The sequence below is a fragment of the Chelonoidis abingdonii genome, chromosome 15, assembly GCF_003597395.2.
Source record: "Chelonoidis abingdonii isolate Lonesome George chromosome 15, CheloAbing_2.0, whole genome shotgun sequence".
NCBI lineage: Eukaryota > Metazoa > Chordata > Testudines > Testudinidae > Chelonoidis > Chelonoidis abingdonii.
Window position 1 is genome coordinate 25,029,026 of NC_133783.1, and position 21,399 is coordinate 25,050,424.

Consider the following 21,399-nt stretch of genomic DNA (forward strand, 5'->3'; position numbering starts at 1 on the left):
GACTGAGCTGAGGGTCAACAGTCCTTTTGGTTGAGTTCTGTTTTATTGCGTGAAAAATCTCTTTGTAGCACCTTGGAAGGAAATGCCCAATTGATTCAAGCCACTCTCTGAGGTAACCAGGCATGGTCTACAGAAGCTGTGCGCATTCAGCCACTGTTTGGGGCTCATTTGCAATCCAGTGGCCAGTGCTGCTTCTTCCTTTTGTTTCTTCCTTTGATTTGATCTTTTTTCCTTATTCCGATAAAGAATTAAAAAGTGCCACTGCTGAAAAGTCATAAAAATGAAGCCATTTTTTTGGTAGCCTTCTGTTTGGTTTTTAAATCTGTCTCTCATCTGTTTCCGAAAGTGGCTCGGAAACTTGGCTGCTCTGCCCATGTAAACCGTCGACATTAGAGACACTGAGAAAATGTTTCATGTCACAACAGGGGAGGAGGTCCTGAGACTGTTCCCCAGCTGCTCGGATCCCGTACTATGCCTTCTCCGTCGTGCTACACCCTGGGAGGGGACAGAGGAATCGCTTTCGCTGTTTACACCAGCAGGTTTGTTCAAGGCATGAGAAAACCATTGAAAGGCAGTGCTGCCCCAGAGTTCCCCAGAACTCTGCCCTGCTGCAGCATGCCGGCTAGGAGGTAGCGGTCTTGAGGTGCCAACTTTTGAAGTATCATCGACTGGAGTGCCCTGAGATTGGGTCACAGCATTAGCCCAAGAGGTTCCATGGGCAGCTGAACCTTCCGTGCTGAGCAGCTGGGCATGAGCAGCTTGGGATGCGTCTGTCTCTTTGGCAGCTGTGCTTTGTATCCTATGTGGGCGGTGCCGGGCAGAGGGATGAAAAGGCAGGGGTGTGACTGGGCTGGGAAAGAAAGCACCCTCGTGAGTTCCAGTCTCTGAAGCACCTTGGTTTACACTGGGCAGCACGCTGGTGGTGGAGACCTTTTTGCCACAGGACTCACAACAGAGTTTGTGGTAGCCAGGGATGGAGCAGTAGCGAGCCAGAACTTCCATCTGGCAGAATACGGACTTGTCTCCAAGGCAAGGCTCTTCTGTGACAAAGACATTTATAAAGAAGCTAGTGAGTATAACCAGGACTTACAATAATAATGTGCACAAAATACGATCCAAAATCACTGCATACATGGGTTTAAAATTATCCCATAAAGCTGTTGTCAGAGTAAAATGTCATATTACACTTGGTGTTACATTATGTTTAGCATTGGTCAAATCTCAAATTGAAGGCTTGATTTAAGCATTGAAAACTGTGAATTCTCCTGTGACCCTCTCTGAATCTGTACATCTTGACTTTCTGGTTTCAGGCATGTTGGAAGCACTCAGCTCCTCAAAGGAAAGGTGGAACAGAAGTACCAAAATATTAATTATTAATTATTATTATTATTATTAGATAAACTATTCATACCAAAGCTACAGTTTGCTTCTCTGCAGTATTTTGGTACTCGCACTTCCTAACAAAATCAAGATGTGCAAAGATGCACAGATGTTTTCTTAAATGAACCAAAATGGTGAAATGTTTGGCTGAGGGGATTAGCAATAGGATGTAGGACCTTTCACCTTTAGGAGACCAGTTCAAATAAGGCCAACATTTTAGAGGGAGTTTACAGACTCCAGATGCAGCCTTATAAACATTGCTACAATTGTCACTACAAATCAACATAACCAAATAACTCCGTTGTTTTGATTTTACTAGATGATGTTAGCGTTGAGTGGTAGGTGCTGGAGTCACATTGCTGCTGAAGACATCCACCCACCCACAGGACACAAGAAGTAAAATCAACAGCCATGGAAGTTCCTCCATGCCAATAGGCCTCAATGCTGCTGAGGAAGAATCATCTTTAAGGATGAGACGCTAATTAAAGACTTCAGGCTCATTTAGGGCCTGATGCAAAGCCCAGTGAAATCAATGGAAGGCATTCCAAGGGCTTTGGATCAGACTCTTAATCCTTCTCATGCCTACTTCTTTGGAGCCTAGATACAGCAAGGTACCTAAGAAAATGCATAATTTTTATCGTACATCCCATTGACTTGAATGGAATTACTCTGTATGCATGTGTTAAAATGCCTTGCTGAACTGAGGCCTGGGGCAGGGACTTTGTCTTCTTCACATCTAGACAAGAATCTAGCATACTTTTGGCAGGAGCAAATAAAAATGACAAGAAAGTCATTTGTTAGAATCATGTTATGATGTTGACATTTGCCCACTAATAGAATGGGTCTATCAGCTTAATCCAGAGAGGCCATCAAATGATAACAGCTTCCTGTCACTATCTCCTTATTGCAGATTTGAAATAACTTAAAAGTTGCAAATTCCCTGTCCATGTAGCTATCCAGTTTCCTAACACAACCCAAGAACTCTAAGATTAGGAAAAGGCCATCTGACCCAACGTGTCACTGCTCTTTGTACCACTACAAAAATGATGACATTAAAAATAATGATAATATTTACAAGGGAATTCACTTGCCAAAAAATACTGGGGTTTGTGCATGTGTGTATGTAAGGAATTACCTTACAAGTGGAGAACCAATGTTGAAGGCCATAAATTGGCCTTCAACATTGGTTCTTCACTTGTAACATAACTCCCTTCTCTTCATGTGCCAATATATATTTATGCCTGTATCTGTAATTTTCACTCCATGCATCTGAAGAAGCGGGTTCTTTACCCACCAAACCTTATGCCCAAATAAATCTGTTAGTCTTTAAGGTACCACCAGACTCCTCATTGTTTTTGTGGATACAGACTAACATGGCTACCCCTCTGACACTACGAAAATCCTTGCAACTGTATATCAAGGGCCACTAGATGGCACTCTAATTTCAGGGTTAGATACAAAAGTGAAACCTCAGTGACTTGTTTAATTGTCAAGGGAAAGACTCAGATAAGAGTTTGGGTCATTCTCCAACTGCAAAACCCACAGAAGGGAGCAGGGAGGATGGCAGGGGAAGAAATGGAGAAGAGAACCTACAACACTTGAACAGAGTGCTGCAAAGGTCTGGTTTCTGAACAGGCAGCTCAGGTGAGTGCTGAATGCTGACTTTAGGGAAAGACAAAGAACAGTGTTAGTGGTCTAACTTCAATCTCACTACGCATGAAATAGGAAGGTAGTGGGGCACTTCCCAGCACACCCATCTTAGCATGGTAGCATTTCATAACTTTAGACTGCAACCAAGCTAAGCTTGTATTCTCCTCTGGTGTCCGTTATGGGGCTTTAACCTTTTGATCTCCCTTTGAGAAAGGTCTCCCTCCACTAACCTTCAAAAAATGGTGTCCGCCATTAAGTTATTTCCACTTCAGTCACAGAAGAGGAAGAAGGCAGCTTGTAAACATTTAACAGCAGAATCCCTTCCTGAGTAATGCAGGTAAAGAGACTTCTGCTCCAAGAGACAAACTTAGGAAGAGGGAAAACTTACTTGAAGATATCTTGTTAACAGGATTTTTGGGCCCATCCTGGGGTACCCACTGTACTTTTGGAGTCACATGATCACTGGTGTCTGCGTTTGCTGCAATACTTGGTAGCTTTCCTGTAGATAGATCAAGGCCAGAAAGTTTAGGCATAAAGATTAGCCCCACAGAGGCATTTCCAAAAGAATCTGAGAGTAGGTATGGTGGGGAGGGTTCCTTGCACTAGCCCTTGTCTTCTAGAGACACACATCAAGATTTTTTAAAGTAACAAGGGTTTTGGGGTGCCTCAATTTTTGGGTGTGCAACCTAAGCCACCTTAAAAAGGGACCTGATTTTTTGAGAGCAGGTGCTCAGCTTTCTGCAAATTAGGCCCCTGTAAGGAATCTTAGATTGGGCACCCAAAACCGAGGCATCCAAAACCACTGTTAAAAATCTTGGCCAAAGATTAAAATAAATTTGATGGTCTCACCTTAATCATCAATTATTCACACATCATAACACCATCAGAAAATTTTACACAATCTCTGGTCCTAAAGAAAGGACAAAAACTGGAAAGGCCAGGAGTGCTGTACATTTCGGTAATGTCAGTCTTATCTGTTAACGTTTTTCCCTGCAGGTCCTCAAGGTCACTTCAGCTGTGTTGCCATTGTGTCATTAGCATTCCCCTGAAGCTGATGGAACATCAGGGCTTACTGACTAGTACAGTTAGCAGCACAGCACAGGTACTCTACCAAGACGGCTGTTTTAAATTGAAGCGAATGGGAATATGTGAATACCTGTATCTATGGAAGTGGATTTTCAGGAACAACCTGAATCCTTAACTTCTATCTTATAACACCTTCTTCTGCTCCTTGGCATGTAATCTACATCACCTTCCATAGCCTTACACATCAGTAGAATAGATCTCCATGCAAAGAAGTTCAACTTGTACCACACCACTGACTGTTTCTCAGTTTGATTCCATGACTGACTCTAGGAGAGTCTGCTCCAGTGACATTTCAGCTCCTCTCACCTGGGCACACTGCCATTTTGCAGACTTGGATAGTCTCTGGTTTCTCATCTTCACATTGCCCAATGCTATTGTCACTGGCCTTGCACACTACCTGGCGCTGCTGGATGCCTTCTCCACAGCTGACTGAGCACTGTGACAAATCATCAAGGAGGGGAAAAAATACACCTATCAGTGTCGGGGGGAAAAGCAGGGATAGAGACATCGAAATGCACCTCATGGTACAAGGGGCTTCAAAAAGAACTCTGTGTGTGTGTGCACATGTGCAAGACTATGTATATAAACACACACAAATTAGTATTCAGACCAATGGATAGAGATCGCCCCAGCTCTGGTGAAATTTGTTCCCTTGATTGGATACTGCTTAACCTTCCAACTGAGAATGACTTTCATCTCCATATCATAAAGGTACTTCTGGAGATGAAAGGTTTGGCTTCTCAAATGCACTGAAGTGAATTACATACCAAGCATTTCCCCCTAAGTTTAATATCACTGGTCACCCATTATAAGCGCCCCCCAAATCCTCCATCCCTACTCTGTCACTAATGACTTAGCTTTCTTCTGGGCTGGACAGAGGCATTACCATGCCCACATATACACATCCCTGTCTGCCTCTAAAAGGACTACACAGAAAGCTACTTTTCTCTTGTCTTTCTACAAACCCAAACAATTATGTCAGCAGCCGTCTATGTCATTATCTAGTTCACTATAGAATTCATTTGCTATCTAGGTGATTTACATTAACCCATAACAAATGTGGTCCTCCCACAGGCCTTGTTCTCTAGGGCCTGATCCAAAGCCCAAGGAATTCAACGGAAATCTTCCTATTGACTTCACTGGGCTTTGAATCAGGCACTTAGAATGAAATATATCTCTGGATAATGTTACACTGTGTGTGCTGTATAAAAATATCCTCCTGACTGTGAAAATGCTCTCAGCTCCCACCAGAATAAGGGAGGTTTCAGAGCTAACCCCCAGCTACTCAGCATGGCCGCTGGCCACCAATCACCCAAGATTGGTGGGTTTTCCATAGTAGTGAAGCAGGTTCTTTTGCATGCCAGCTGGCTCCCAAGACGTATGATGATCATGCTTTCTCCAGTTTTTGAATCAGGTAGCAACTAATTACAGATCTACAGATCTGCGGAATAAGAGCTTTACTATGTCCCAACATCGTATGCATTGCAGAACCTGGGCTCACGCACCTGGGACCAGGCCCCTGTCCTCCATTGGGTTGGACAGGGCAAGCGGCTGCAGGGCCTGCGTGTGTCCGGTCGATCTCCTGTGCAGTATTTGGTGTGTACCGTCCGGTTCGTGCCATTCAGGAGGTGCTGGACACACTGCACCACCCTTATCTGAACTCCTAGCTTGCCACAGGACTTGCTGCAGGCTCCCCATTCATCGGCCATCCAGCTGAATCATTAAAATACAGCACTGTCAACAGGTTGAGGGGGAGAATATTTGGACTTTTTCAGATTCTGATTGGCTTATCTTTCTGGAGCTTTGAGATCACAGATTGAAAGTCTTTGTAAGAGATCTGGAAGCTCATATTCCTAGCTGTAGCATAGATGTCAGATTAAGGAGCAAATCCTCAGCAGGTGTCAACCAGGATAACTCCACTGAACTCAGTGGAGCTACTTGATTTACAGAAGCTGAGAACCTGTCTCTCTGAGCCTTACAGTTGGGTTTTGTGCTGATCTAATGTGTTGGACTCGAGTAGGCCAAACAATGGCAAGTTTGTCTTGGTCCCTCTACGACAGCCTGCATAACCCATTAGGAATGGTTATGCCTTCCATGATTTAAGTCATTGTCAGTTCCTTCGCACATGTCCCTGCCTTATTTGGATAGTACTAGGTCACCAAGATTTTATACTTTTCAGGGGGGTTAAAAGAAAACTACAATTTTCAAATAATGAAAATGACCAGAGCCTCCAGCCTTAACCCTGAGCCCCTTCCTGCAGGCACAGCAGAGTGTCATGATCGTAGGGGGGAGAACTCACGCTGGCTGGGAGCACTCCTGTGGGTTACATCGCCTCCGGATTGGCTTGGGCTTCTTGCCATTATCACAGAAGTTCCGATGCGCCATCCGGTTATCGCTTTTCCTCCGACAGCCATACTTGGTGTACTGGATGCCTGAAGGAACCACAGAAAGAAAAATACAGAGGGAGTAAAGGAATCACTAGTATAGAAACAACTTAGTTTGGAACTCTACCTTGATGACCGTTAGTTGGATCCCCCTAACTAGCTCCTCGTGCTTTTCTGCTATGACTTTGCACTCCAACTATGGAGTTCAGCATGTCATATAAGGGGCCATAATGCAGCCAGATAATACTTACTGTAGGCTGTACACACACAAACACACAAAGGCACCAAATATATCTGCAGTCAACAAGGAGGTGGTGGTGAGATATTGCTACTCAAGTCATTCCCCAGTCATTCCCAGCTCCCTGCCTGACCCATATGGTTGCTGGCTGCTATGTAGTCAATGGGAAATGCCATTTCATCTCTGCAAAACTAGGACCAGATTCCAGATTGCATTCTGACTGCATCCAAATTTTGCTCAGACACAGGGTGAGTGTGCAAGGGAGTAGCTCTAATTTAGCCCACTGCCATAAGGTCCCTCAGGGATGACAAAGAGGACTTAGCAGACGAGCCCCTGAGCTCTGGTGCATTTTGTGACTATTGAAAAGAATTTGATGGACCTTACTTGGAGCTTACTTCCCCTGATGGAAAAGAAAAGAATCCACATCACAAGAGAGCCCCAAAATGTTGTTAGAGTTTGGCACACTGGTCACATTTGCTTGGAAAAAGACCAGATCTGGGCTAAGCTAGCCTGAAGCATGAGCTTCCATTCACTTTCCTAGAGGGTGATCCCTCCATGTCAGGATTGTGTTCATTGGTGGAGCACGTATAAGAGAAGGTCATATTGCAGCAGCTTGTAGCTAAAACAAGGACTTCAGTTCCATCTCTGCCAGTCCCTGAAAACCTTCCCATATGCCAATATTTATTTAAAAAAAATCACAGTTACAAGGAAATGAGAACAAGATGGAGCCATCAGATCTGCTCTGACTTTTCAAAACTGATTTATTTCAGTGCTCTGGATAGAGTTTACATTTATTTGCGCCATAATTATGATGATTCACCCACCTTGAAATGGGAGCTATAAGGATTTGTAACTTGTGTAAGTGTGGCGTCTTATCCATTCATTTGCATAACAAGCACCCCAGAACCTGCACACAGACACACACACTTCCTGTTCCTCAGTGTAGGGAACGACTCAGGCACCAGCAGGAACAAACCAGCAATAACAGGTGGAAGTGCTACTGGGTCTTACAGGTCTTTCTATTTCTATAAGTTCCTATGATTAGGCCCTTCCCCAAATCTGCAAGAATAACAGTGAGATGATTCTCATTTGTATAGCGCCCGGGTCTGTGCTTTTAAGCAAAGCTGCAGAAACCTGACTTAAAGACGCCCTGGTTACATTTTCAGGAATCCTCCTTAACTGAGATTACAAAAATTGCTTGTGCACCTTCTAATTGTGCAAAACCAACATTCACACATAAAAAATGGCACCTGTGTGCACAATTACCTATGCTGTGTGCACAAAAGATATCCACTCAAACTTCTGCAGGTATCATTAAAAAAGAATGTTGAAAAATATGACATTGTGCGTTTGGAGTAGAGCTGCATCAGAGAATGCTCTGCAATAATTGCAAGGGTCTTTATAACTGTCATGGGGCAGCCCCTTAGGATGCCCTCCAGCTTCATGCCGCAGCACATCCCATGCACATGCCTGTTTCTCCTTCAGTGGATCATCTCAGAAATAGTCCACAAAGACTTTCCAAGGATACCTAGCCTTTGCAGGGTTAGTTTATTACCCAATAAAGCTCTGTGCACATAAACCATAACAACAGTCCCACAACCATAATCCAGAATTCCCCAGCACAGTCCAAATAGTACAGTTAGTCTCCAAGTCCCAATAGTCTATGAATACACTAAGTATGGCCCCATCATCTCTCACCATACTCAGGTTCTCTGGTACAGCTCCAACATCTCTCACCATGCTCACCTTTCTAGTATGGCTCCAGTGTCTCTCACCATGCCTCCCCCAGTCTTTAGTCCTCTTCTGGCTCTCCAGCTCAGCTCTCCAGATCAGAGAGCCAGCAGGTATCTCTCTCTGCTGCTCTCAGCCTTCACCCCTTTCCAGCCTTTTCTGACAGAGATGGAAACTCTCTGGCCCAGGAAGGTCAGCAGGCTAGCCCCTCCATTAGCTTCCTGGCCCTCAGCCCTTTCCTTAGCCAGAGAGCCAGTGCTGGGAGGCGGAAAAGTCAGCAAACTAGCCCTCCTTCTTTTCAGCTTTCCCTGGAGACAATCCTCCAGATTGCTGATCTCTGACAGCTCTCACCTTCCAATCCCCAGACTGACCTGGTCTGTTGTTAGGCTCTTCCACTTATATGGCCCAGGTCCCATCTCTTAAAATCCAGCTGGGAAGCAGCTGACATATCACAAGTGCATTGGACCACTCCAAAACCTCCTAAAGGGGCCAATCTCCCTGTGACACTCAAATTACCATCTCAGAAATCCCAGGTTTTAAGAAGCCACAGAAATCTTAAGCAAATGAGAGAATCAGATGATACGTCAAACCAGACTCCCAAAGAAAGCAGTATATCAGAGTACTGCCAAAGGAAGTTAGATTGGCTCCCCAAGCATCCTGGAATTTAAGGCTTGGAATTGCTAAAGAATAGAGAATTAGGTAATTAAGGTATAGGGATATCTAAAACTCAGAGGTCTACTTTGACTCATACTGCCGTACAGGTCCAAGAAATCTGAGCATGCCATACATGTGACCATGTACTACAGCTTAACAGACATATAAAAGAGAAACAGACCTCCTCCGCAAGCCTTTGAGCACTGAGACCAACTCTTGAGGGCCCACTCATAGGAATCCGTCTCTTCAAGAAGGACATTATTGTTTCCAATCACCGGCAGCAGGTCTTCATGGATAATGTACTTATACATCAGGTTGCTCTTGGACTCCTCTTCCTGTGGGATAACCTGGGATCAGATAAAGAACAAAAGCAGTGTAGAGGGAGCAAGGAAGAAAGAAAGAGAATGAAATTGTGGGAAAGGGTGAGAGGGGAAGGAGGAGAGGAATTAAAGAGGACGCAAACAATGACAATGTAGCATATAGACACATAACATGAAAAGTAGAAGAAAAGAAAGAAGAAGAAATAAACAGAAAAGAAATTAAACAAATACCACAGATAGAAAAGAGAAAACTTTTAGTTAACATGAAGAACTCTTGATCCATTCAAAATATTTCAATTAATCTAAAATGACTGGAAGGATTCTAAAATACTCACAGAACATACTCTGTATTGGACTACTGTACATGTGCAGAAAATGCCCATGACATATCAAAATATATGTTCAAACTCTAGACTTCATACACAGAACTTTCTACCTTATCTGCATAAACAGAAAACTGTACTATAACTTTAGAAATACAAGGAAGCATAGAAGTGTTGTTTGTAACACTCTATACCAATAAGTGAACACATATTCCAAGACATTGCAGGGCAGGGAGGATGAGCTTTTCTTCCACTGAGGCATGGGGAATCTAGCACCCGTTAACGCTGAGATAAGCGAGAACAGGGTGTGTATGGTAGGCTATGGTCATATGCCTTGATACTTTGTCAGATGCAAGGTCAAAAACATTCAGGGTTCTGAGAAGTGCATTCGTAGTGTATTTCTGCATGTCCTGAAGTATTTTAATCGCTAGTAGATTATGGCTAGTTAATTTCATTTTTTAAAATAACTTTTAAGAGTTTTGTGGGATTTACGCCATATGTCCTTCCACTATGAAATTCTGCCATTCCATTCTACATTGTATATCAGGCTTTTCTAGCATTTGCAACAGTGATTTCACTGTGTGCTCTGCTTCAGTGAATGATTGTGCCCATCACATCTCCTGAGGACAAGACAGTGTAACTCACCAGCACACTGATTGCTTCATGCAGGGGGCCGCTGGTTTTCAAGCTCTCCTTGCCATTCTCGATTGTGTATTCCCACTCCAAGCCCATCTCAATGAAGGTTTTGCTTTTGGCTTCCTTGTCTTTGGCATTAAGGATCAAGTTTCCAGTAGCTTCATTCTTAACAGCTGGGAAAAGAAGTTCACAAAGTAATTTTCCCCTGCTAAAGACCTTTAGGGACAGAAAAATGAATTGTGAGCGTAATGCACGGGAATTTAACTGACCAGAAGAAATCCCTAAGGATGGGAATTGTATGAATAGACCTTCATGGTGAAAATATTCCTTATTACAGACCAGATATTCATAAAAAAGATCTCAGAATCTGGGCTCAGCTGGTTGGTCTTTTGAAAATCCGACCATTAAGTATCACAGTGGGAGCAGCTAGGTACTGAGCAATTAAAAATTTGGCTCTTGTTTAGGTGCCAAAATAGCACCTGCAACTCTGACCCTATATACACCTCTACCCGATATAACGCTGTCCTCGGGAGCCAAAAAATCTCACCGTGTTATAGGTGAAACTGTGTTATATCGAACTTGCTTTGATCCGCCAGAGTGTGCAGCCCCGCCCCCATAGAGTACTGCTTTTTCACTTTATATCCAAATTTGTGTTATATGGGGTCACATTATATCGGGGTAGAGGTCTATTAACAATTGTATACTATTCACTGTAAGCAAAGCAAGTCTTATTAGTCTTTCGATTGTGATCTAATCTTCTGCCAGAAAGGTAAAAGTAATGTTATTCACGGATGAGACTGCAGGCCTGGACTGTGCCATGGGTTAATGCACTAGATCTTTACAGAAAAACATCTGGGCTCAAATAGTAGCTTAAATGGCAAGTAAAATGGGTTTGCCCACATCACAAACCGACCATTTAAAATAACACCCCTAGGAATCTATGTACAGGGAGGCCCAAAAAAGAGATAGCAGAGGTGCTGTAGGTCAAGAGTGAGATGTACTGGCAGAGCTGTGTAAGACCCAGGACTGGAATAGCAGTATTGCCGGTTGGAACTGAGAGGCACTGGCAGAGCCCTCAGGCCCAGAATTCGAGGGAACATGCAGGCAGATGAAAGTGTCCCTTTTCTGCCCTTCTAAAGAAAATACATCGTTGTGGGGCTTGTGTCCGCAGTGCAGAGAACAAGGTTGTGAGCAGCTGCTCATGGAAGAGCCTGAATACATTTCACTGAGTGAACAGGCATGTGCGTGTAGGGCTGATCAAGACAGACCAATCCCCCTGACATTCCAGCTCATCCTTTGAATTAATGGTCTTCTGAGCAGAAAGAAAACATACACACACACACACCCTTCCTATGTCTGAAAGAGATTTGGCTTCAAGACCCAGCCCTCTGAGAATATACCTCACACAGAGGAGCATTGTGTGAGTTCTCACTACAGGATCACACAGGCAGAGCTTGACTGGCCAGCTTCACTGGAAGGTTCACTAAGAAGGATTTTGGAGACAGCAGAAAAGGAGAGCTGGAAATTGAGATGCAAGAGGCTGGGAAACAGCTACTCCAGCTTAACTTCTTCATCATTTTCAAGTAACTTTCTCTCTCAATCATATGCGCACACACAAATACCCACTCACTCCAATGTGCTTTTAAACAGTGCGGAGTAAGAGAAACAGAAGGATCACTCTATAGAAGACTTTAAAGGCCAGGATGTTGCCTTGCTGTGCCTCCCTGGCCCTGTTCTAGCAGCACAAAGGGACTGTAAATCTGGCTTAACCAGATACATGGGCTTCCCCCAGTGTGGAGAAATCCTCAAGTGGCCTAGAGCCAGCACAGCAGCTCCTACACTATCCCCTATGCTCCTGGTATAGACAAGCGTGGCTGAGGAGCTGCTCTATCTAGCCAATCCCCAGTTGCTGTAAGGTCCCTTGGGAGCCATTACCAACCAGTGCAGCTTAGAACAGCCATGCCATGAAGATGTTCTTAGATGCAACTCATGACATACTTGGAACCCAGCAGCCACAGGACTGGGTGGGGTAGGATGGATTTTAAGGTTGCCCCTTAACATCCTTCCCCTGTCCCAAGGATTTGGCCCCAGGACTCTACATTTTCTTTTTTTTCAGCTGACTGTTAGTGCTCATGGAAGTGAAGGAATGGAATCATTGGCTAGCGCCAGCCACGAACAAAGGCAAATGTTGTACAAATTCTTTGGCCTCCTACTCCCAGCTTTGCCAACATACCTCAATTCTGACATGGAACACACCTTGCTATTCCACTCCTGAGCACACATACCCAGTTCTGCCAAAACAGTTCAATTCTTCATCACCCTCTGCTATTCCATTCCAAGGCTCTTCCTAAGCAGCAACTGATATTCACACAGAACTGGCTAAATTGTCTAGTAGTTCTGTGTAAGAACAAATGTTAGTCTTCTCTGACTTTTGTGCAAGGAAGTGGGCTAAGAGCTACTCATTTCACTGGGATCTGGGTGATAAATCAGCCTTTTGCACTCAGTTTCCCATTTTATCCACGCACCTGAATATTTTGTGCATGCAACTGCCCCTTTGCACTTCCATACACATTTTGAAAGTGTGACTACCACATCTATTTTAGATAACCCAAGCCTGAAAGCTTCTTTGATTAATCAACACTAGGCCAAACTGGCTAATACCCATCTCTGAGTCTGTCTGTGCTCTCTGGTTGTTCAGTACTCACCAATGCTATGGGAGGCCGGCTCCATCTCTTCTATCTGAATGTATCTGGCCCCAGCCGGAATCTCAAACATTTTCAAAACACCCACTGAAAATTAAACAAAAGTAAAGCATTCTCAAAACTGATAGCAAAGCAGGCAATTTTAAATTCTGTGGAACACTCCCACTAGGTTTTGAAATCACAGGATTCTTCAGTGAGAGAAAGGAAACGGAGAAGAGCATTTTGGTTGGTGCTTTTACCTTGTGTTTTTGCTGATGGTAAAAGACTGGTTTTATATAACTCTGTGTTTGCAAGATCAGCCCCAATCCAATTATGCAGATACTAAATACAGAGAAGCACCAGAAGGCAGTTTACTGAGCTAACAGGAAATCTGTGTTTTTATTAACTATGGGTCAAATGCAAAAGATCCAGTGATTCAATTCAGATAATCATCCAAAAATGTGGATTCTTCTCTGGAATGTATATGAACATGAGTTGTTTGCCCTCTCATTCTGCAGCTCTCTCATAACTCCCTGTTTTTTCCTCCTGAAACCTCCCCAAGATTTGCCTAAGAGCCTCCTGACTCCCCTTCTTCTCTCTAAATCTTACTTCAGTGAGAGCCTTCCAGCTTCCTATCTTTCTCTTTCTGATAATCGTTCCCCTGCAAAAGTATTGCATGATCCTTCTCATCTCCTGGTCAGCTTCCCAGCATTCCGGGGTTACCCCCTGCACTTTTCCTTGCTCCTGTCACATCTCTCCCTTCTTGCAACACCACGTTTCTCTAGAAAGGCTCTTGCCTTTCCACTACTTTGTCCTACTCCTAAGCCCTGTGAGAGATTAGGTAAAGAGACAGACATTATTTTCACATGGATTGCTAAATATACTGTAGTATCTTGACTACTCGCATGCAAAGGGCTGCCCTCAGCAAAGCTCTCTCATTTCTGACTTCCTTCGTAGTCTTGAGGGGTCAGACTCCAAGTGGCATCAGTGTGATCCCACCCATCTGTTAGCAAAACACCTACATGGGATGTATGTCTTGCAAAATGCACTGAAGTTGACAAGGTTGGGAGCTCAGGCTGATTGATCTACAACACAAGCAAGCTCCATAACCTTCACAAGGTACCCCCTGGACTCTGTCAGCTAAATGAAGCTGCCATACGTGGGTGCAGACAGGGAAGCAGTTGCTGTGATAGCCTGGCCCCAGTACATCAAGGGCTTTGTAGATAAGGACCACAACCTTGAACTCAATAAGCAAACAGGGCCTGATCCAAGCCCTACTGAAGTGAAAAGGGACTTCTTCCACTGACATCAATGGTCTTTGGATCAGGCCTCTGGCACAAAGGGAAGAGCAGTGGTGTGATATAGTTGTACCAGTTTGTGCAGTTTAGCAGGTAATCCACTGTGTGCTGTAAGAACTGTAACTTCTGGGTAGTCTTCTCCTATAGTGCATTGCATCGGTCTCGCCTGGTGATGCAATAGCTTGAATCATATAAATAGCCAGCTAACAGACAGGCAGAAAGAAACAGACACCATAAATAAGCTGTTGTAATTAACTGACTAAATGATTGGGTCCTTGCTCAATCAACAGAGGACCAAGCACAGCTGGGAGCTATCACTTTGGCAGTTATAGAGGGCACATCCTTAGGTAATATCAACCAGCAGAGCACCAATGAAGTCAGTCAAGATACGCTGCCTGATGACCCTCATATCTGAACACACAACCAGCACTTGGACATCAAATTTCTGGGCTTTCATTTTGTTTGCCAAAGGTCTGCAGAGTAAGACAAAGGTCTAGTCTTCTTTCTCAGTATTTTGTTTTCATTTCAAAATGCAAAACCTGTATGTAATAGCCTGTTAAGTGATGTCCAGTTAGCCAGAGGCAACATAAGCCAGCATTCTGAGCCTGTGGATACACTTCTGGCTAGAAAGACATGGCCTTCATTTCAGCAGCAATATCGCTCCAACCTTCCTCTTCTGTGTTTGTACTGTGCTTCTCACGATGGGGTCCTCGTCCACGACTAGGGCCCCTAGGCCTTATGGTAATACAAATAAATACTACTACTGCTGATGATAAACTACGAGATGTAGTTGTACATATATCTGTAGGGCCAAATTCTCATTTCAGCAACACCCGTGTAAAAATCTGTAGTGCTTCCAATGGACTTCAACAGAGATACTCTAGAATAGGTTTACACAGGCAGAACTAAGAGTAGGTTTTAGCCCACAGATGGATATATTTGCTACGTGCAAAGGTACGTTAAAGCAATCACTTCCAAACTATGAATACTCTTCCCCGACTCCCGGGCCAGACTCTCACCTGGCTGCTTTGGGGATTTGATGAAAGTCCCTTTCACCGTCCGGCAGTGGGAATTGTCACCCCCGCAAACACCACACTTGTCATCCTGCTTCAAAGAGCCAATTTCCTTGTCACATCCAACATGCTGTCACCAAAGAGGGAGAGAAAGAGATTTTAAAAAGGTCACATATGTAGAGCCTCAAAATTCAAGGCAGGCATCATACCTTGTAGCTTGTCCTGGGCTTTCGCCCCACTCCAGTCTTACAGCAGTATGACAGCTGTGCAGATGTGTATGGCAGGGGAAGATGGTAGTGACTTTCCAGTGCAAACCCTCACAAAAAACTCTGCCAGCTGGTGAATCATTCTCACTAGCAGTCACTCCCCATGACAAATGGGGAGATAGATCTGATATCATGTGCCCTACTTCTTTTATGGGGCTAGGGAGCTTTTAGGCTAATGTAAGCCTTCAGGGTTGTCCTGCTTCAATTCTCTGCTACACTTGACCACCACCTGGTAGCTCCAAGTCCCCTTAAGTCCCTCAGAAAGAGTCTATAGGGGTGAACTGTGCAGACTTGGATGCCAGCTTTGGATGGAAGTCTTAGCCCATCCACCAGTATAATCAGCCACTCCTCTACTGGCACCCTTGATTCTCTGTTTATAAAAACAGTGTGACATAATAAAACAGAACTTGGAGGAAAATATTTAATGAGCTTCCCCCATATTACTAGTTGAATGCATATGAATTGCCTCCTACACATACACAGCTTCTCTACCATTGTGAGTGCCAGGGAAGCCTGGGTAAATAACAGTGTACCTAAACCTTTATTTACTCTTCACACAGTGCCCCAGCTTAGAAAGGAATTTTAGATTCCTATGGAAAAGTCTATTAAAAATGTAAAACGTTTAAGATTCCACTGACTCCAGAAATGTTCATGCTTGTTCTCTCTTCCTCTCATTTGAATAGGCAAAAACTGCCAGACCCAATGATTAGTTACATACGTACCACACACTCCCCCCGAACACAGGCACTGTATTGGTCTCTGTAGCTGCATCTGGTACCATCATGAACCACCTGGTTCATGAACACCACATCTCCTGTTTCCTCTGACTGACAAATCAGCTCACACTTCTGAGCATCTGCAGCAAAATAAACATTGAAAAACCCATGTTCATGGAAACACAATGGAGTCAATACAAAATACAAACTATCTTAATAAGAAGAACTTGCTATCTTGAATTAGAATATTCTCAAGTATCATTCCCTTCTTGTCTCTAAGTCCCTCCTACATTTGCCATTCGGTACTCTATATTCTCGTACAACAAACTTAAGGAGGTGGATGTTAACCACAACATATTAAGATTTGACTCTGGCAGAGTAAATTAAATGATCTAAAAAGTACATGATTGGGCAAGCTGTTTTCATTCTTTGTTGAAATCTGAAATGATTGTTTATGTAGTGAAACACCAAATTCTGCCTGCAGATATGCACGTGCAAGTCCCTTTGACATCCTCGCAACTGCAAACACATTGAGTCAGCTGGTACACCGCTACCTTGATATAACATCACCCACTATAACACAAATTTGGATATAACTCGGTAAAGCAGTGCTCTGGGGAGGCGGGGCTGTGCACCCCAGTGGATCAAAGCAAGTTCAATATAACATGGTTTCACCTATAACGCAGTAAGACTTTTTGGCTCCCAAGGAGAGTGTTATAGCGAGGTAGAGGTACACTGCAGAATCACTTGATTCCTTTAATTCAATGAGAGTTGTGCATATCTGAGGACAGAATTTGTCCCACAACAGCTACAAATACAACATATCATCCAGCTGTGTAAAGCAACACGGCATTATGAAAAGACTGTAAAACAGTGACAAAAATCCAACCTAAAAAAAGTGCAGATAGATACATTTATGTTTAAAACAAACAGCATATTCTCTCCTGCATCAAAAATTCCTATTGGTGAAAGACAGTGGGGGAGATATCAGAGAACTGCTTATGGTTCTCTGATTCTGTTGGCTTGTCTTCACTATCCCCAGCCCTGATGCAGGTCAGAGGCGCAACTTATGGGCTGCATTAACGAATACCAGTAGCACATGAAAATCAGTTTTGCTCCCCTTGCTTGCCTGGATCTAGGTGCAGAGGTTTTATTTCCCCTGCAATTATTGACAATATCATATATAATACAAAGAGCATTTTCTTGCTCTATTTCAGGTGCTTGTGATGTTCTTAGTGCTCGCAATGGAAACCCTCAGCATAGGCTTCTGTAGGTAAGGGAAAGTGATTTTTGGGAACCTGAAGGGCTGGTGATGGAATATGAACTCTTCTCTTTAAAGAGCACTGAGATCATACAAGCGTGAAAGATGTCACATAAAACCCAATTCAGTTTTTTCTCTTTAAATGACAGCTGAGTGCAAGGGTCCTTGATAGTGTCCTTGCAATGTAAAAGGCATAATCACATACACCTGTAGGGGCCACTACAGTAGGCCAACAGTGGCAGCAGTGTCATTCCAATAGCAAGGAAAAAATATGTATACAGGTCATAAGTAACTCAGGAACAATCCCAAAACTGTCCAAAGAAAGAGCTATCCTCATTGCCATACTGTAGCCTATCCAAATTCTTCTGACTGGTCCCCAGGGAATGCACGCAGCCCACAAAGCAAACAGAAGTCCGGTCGATGACTACACGAGCACTGCCTGGCCGAATGAGCTGTCTCCACTCACCATCATGGTGCTCATAAGGAAGCCAGGTGTGTTTGGAGTTCTGGTGGGTATAATAAGAGTTACGCTTAGAACACTGCTGGGCACGGAAATCTTCGTAGGGTCCACGACACTCTTCAGTATTGCAGACCTGGTACTCATAAATGGCACCTGGGCAATGGCGCCCACCATAGGCTGGACTAGAAAATAAATAGGGGGATAAAGAATTTTGAAACTATTTCAGAAAGGGGTACTCAGACCTGACGCAGCACAGTCCTACTTGGGACTGTGTGTGAGGGAGGCTTTCATGACTGCCTCTCTGAAGCCTGGATGTTCTAGTACAATGGCATGAGGTCCCATGAAAACTTTAACTCTAGAAACACTGTCCACAGGTCTCCGTGAAATACTTTTTCCTCTTCACTCGACTGACTTTCCCCACAATCCAGTCCAGACTACCATCATGTTAAAGGACAAACACATGTTTGCACAGAAAGATTTATTTATATTAAGTTAGTCATTTAAAGCACCAAAGTAACAGTGAAAGCTGGTGAGCCCATAATCCATACCTATCACTACAAACTTTGTGCTAGTTTGACAGTCCATGAAAGCACACTTGGCTCACATGTTAGGATTCTTGTCCCCTGCCAGCATATAAGAGCAATGAAGTGGTACAAAGTGCACATGTATTGCCATAACTGCTAGCTGCTATCACCAGGTCACTGAGCCAAGAAGCTGAGTTTGATCCATTTGAAGCCCATCTGCCTTGACAGTGCTTCTTTGTTGTTAGTGCTCCTCTGGGTTAAAGGAAGGTGACCAGCTCAGTTTGATTACGTCAAGCTTCAATCCTATTAGGTGCATGTGAAGAGAAGGAGTTAAACGAATTGTAGCTCAGCATTTAAATTTAGGGATTACAGCTGGGATTTTCAAAGGAGACTAAGGGAGTAGGATAAACAAATCCTATGGGAGTTAAGAGCCTAATTCCCTCAGGCTCCTTTGACAATCCCATCTTACATATCTGACCATAAGAGATGCCCATGATTTATAGCAACAAAAGCAAAGAAAGGATGGACAAGCATATCCCTAAAGTTTGCTAGGCTCTGGGAAGGAGAGTTCCTTTAATGCTCTGACACTCAGTGCTGTGGTGCCAAGGCATGGCCCCTTCTCTCTCCAGCTTACACTCAGCTGTCCAGAACAACACTCTCACCTTCCTTGTGACTGACCTACTGGAGGAAGGAGGAGGAGGCCCTTGTTCTCTGTCACTTTCAATACAGCAAGGACTGAGAGAATGAGCAGAAGGCCAAACTTACGGTGGGTTGTTGCAGTTCCTGCTGCGGGAGCGCACCCCACCCCCACATGTCCTGGAGCAGGAGCCAAATTTGGACCAGGAACTCCAGCTGCCATCCTGGCTGTAAGGCTGCTCTGAAGTCTTCCAGATGCAGTGACCCTTGAAACACCACTGGAACAGGAGAAGAAACAGGGGTTACCGGAACACCTGCCTCTTCATAACTGTCCAGTCTTAGTGAGGAGAGAGATTCTATAATCATAGGGGCACCCAGCTTAACAACATGGTTTGGAATCTGGGTCTCCCACTCCTATTGGTCAGATGGACATGACAGACAGTGGTAACTGTGAAGTCATGAAACGTTAAAGTAATAAAGAAAGGTCTTGGGGGCCTGGGTGGAGGAGTGGACTAATGAACTAGCCTATCACCTCCAGAGAGCCAAATTCAAAACCTGACATAGGTCACCAGTGAAAGTGGGCTGGGTTTGGTGGTTTCATCCTAGTTCCCATTTGTTCACACCACATTAGGTAAAACTTCTGCTCAGAAGACAGCTAGGAGTAGATTGGCAGGGTTCACTGCACAGGTACAGCTCTCTGTGCCCGAGGACCAATATAGCAAAGGACATCACAGATCAGGACTGTGGCATTTGCCTCTATTATGCTTGGTTCTCACTTGTGCAACAAACTTCTCACTTTCACAAACACAAAATTCAGTAACAAATGTTATAACAAAATCTCCCATAAAACAGAGATTTGTCTCCATGAAAATTGCCTGGGTCCAGAACCTCAGCTACAGCCAAAGAGCACATAGCTCAGTTCAGAAAGGGGTGCAAAGGCTGATCTAAGTTACGGTTGCCAATAGTTCTAAGGGGCACATACAGCACCAGGGGTACTGGAGGAATATAGAGATGTCCTAGCCATGCCTCCTTTCTCCCAGCCACACCCATTATGCCAGCACCCTGGGGCTGGTTGTGCTAGCTACATGCCCAGATTACAACAGTGAAGTAGCAGCACAGCACCCCAGGACCTGAGCCATAGTTTTGTTGACTTTGGCTTTGAGCTTGATACACTGCATCTAATTATTGCTGACTGCAGGCTGTATCCCACAGATCCTGCAGCGTGAATGGCACGTGTCCCTCAGCTTTGCATTTAAACAGACAGTGGAGCAATCCAAATCCAGTGGCTTTGCCACAAGAGCATAGAATTATTCTGGGCCAGGACTAGTAGTCTATAATGCTTCAGAGGAACATTGTCAAGCAGTTGAGGCTCAAAATTTGACTTTCCTTTCAACTGTTACAAACTGATGAAGAATATCCTCTAGTTGTAAATATATAGGGCCAGGTCTTCAGCTGGAGTAAAACAGCATAATTCAGTTGAAGTCACTATAATGATTTACACCAGCTGAGGGTCTTGCATCTGGTTTGTTTCGGTGTTTTGGTTTTTTTTAAATCATCTCTTTGTATCTGAGAAACTGAAAAACACAATCTTCACTGTTTATTCATGACAATATCCTGTGTTTGCCCCACTGCTGTACAGATAGAGGCAGAAAGTACAGGAGGACAAGTTCAAGTTTACCACCTGTGAATGCACAAACCTTGCTAGAAGCTGTTGAATGCACAAACACACATCATTAGATGATTCATAGGGAAGAGATGCCCTTTAAGATGCTTTTTTATGTAAACTGTTTTTTGGGTTCGTGGCTAGGCTTTCCCTCAACTGTTAACTTCCTATCTGTCCAGAAACTCCAGCATGCACTACACTGATGTCAATAACCCCTGTCATTAGCGCTGTAGTCTGCATATGAGGCAGGATAACTGTGTTTGCATTCAATATTCAGCAGTTTTCTACATTTTCTGGATTTTTACTTTTGAGTTCTATAGGATATCAAATAAGAATATTCAGCCGAAGTGCTTCCTTGGCCCTTCTGCAGGCAAAACTCTTGTTGAAATCAGTGGGAATTTTGCTACTGTAAAAACTGAGTGAATTTCAGGATCTGATCCTTTAAGGAGAAAATGTTATTTTGAATAGAAAAAGACTGG

At 43.9% G+C, this 21,399-nt stretch overlaps 1 protein-coding gene across 1 annotated transcript in view; it reads right to left on the bottom strand.

Annotated features, from left to right (window-relative positions):
* Window positions 1-411: 411 nt before the first annotated feature.
* The window catches only part of ADAMTS14 (ADAM metallopeptidase with thrombospondin type 1 motif 14), an 89,202-nt gene continuing 68,214 nt past the window's right edge, over window positions 412-21,399 (bottom strand). Inside the window, exons 11-22 of the mRNA XM_032782722.1 lie at window positions 19,387-19,535; window positions 18,104-18,279; window positions 16,383-16,516; window positions 15,401-15,524; window positions 13,108-13,191; window positions 10,412-10,575; window positions 9,305-9,470; window positions 6,416-6,548; window positions 5,622-5,829; window positions 4,423-4,552; window positions 3,419-3,529; window positions 412-1,040 (exon numbers count right to left, since the gene is read on the bottom strand). Coding sequence (XP_032638613.1) covers window positions 412-1,040; window positions 3,419-3,529; window positions 4,423-4,552; window positions 5,622-5,829; window positions 6,416-6,548; window positions 9,305-9,470; window positions 10,412-10,575; window positions 13,108-13,191; window positions 15,401-15,524; window positions 16,383-16,516; window positions 18,104-18,279; window positions 19,387-19,535 — 2,208 coding nt within the window. The remainder of the gene's footprint in view (window positions 1,041-3,418; window positions 3,530-4,422; window positions 4,553-5,621; window positions 5,830-6,415; window positions 6,549-9,304; window positions 9,471-10,411; window positions 10,576-13,107; window positions 13,192-15,400; window positions 15,525-16,382; window positions 16,517-18,103; window positions 18,280-19,386; window positions 19,536-21,399) is intronic.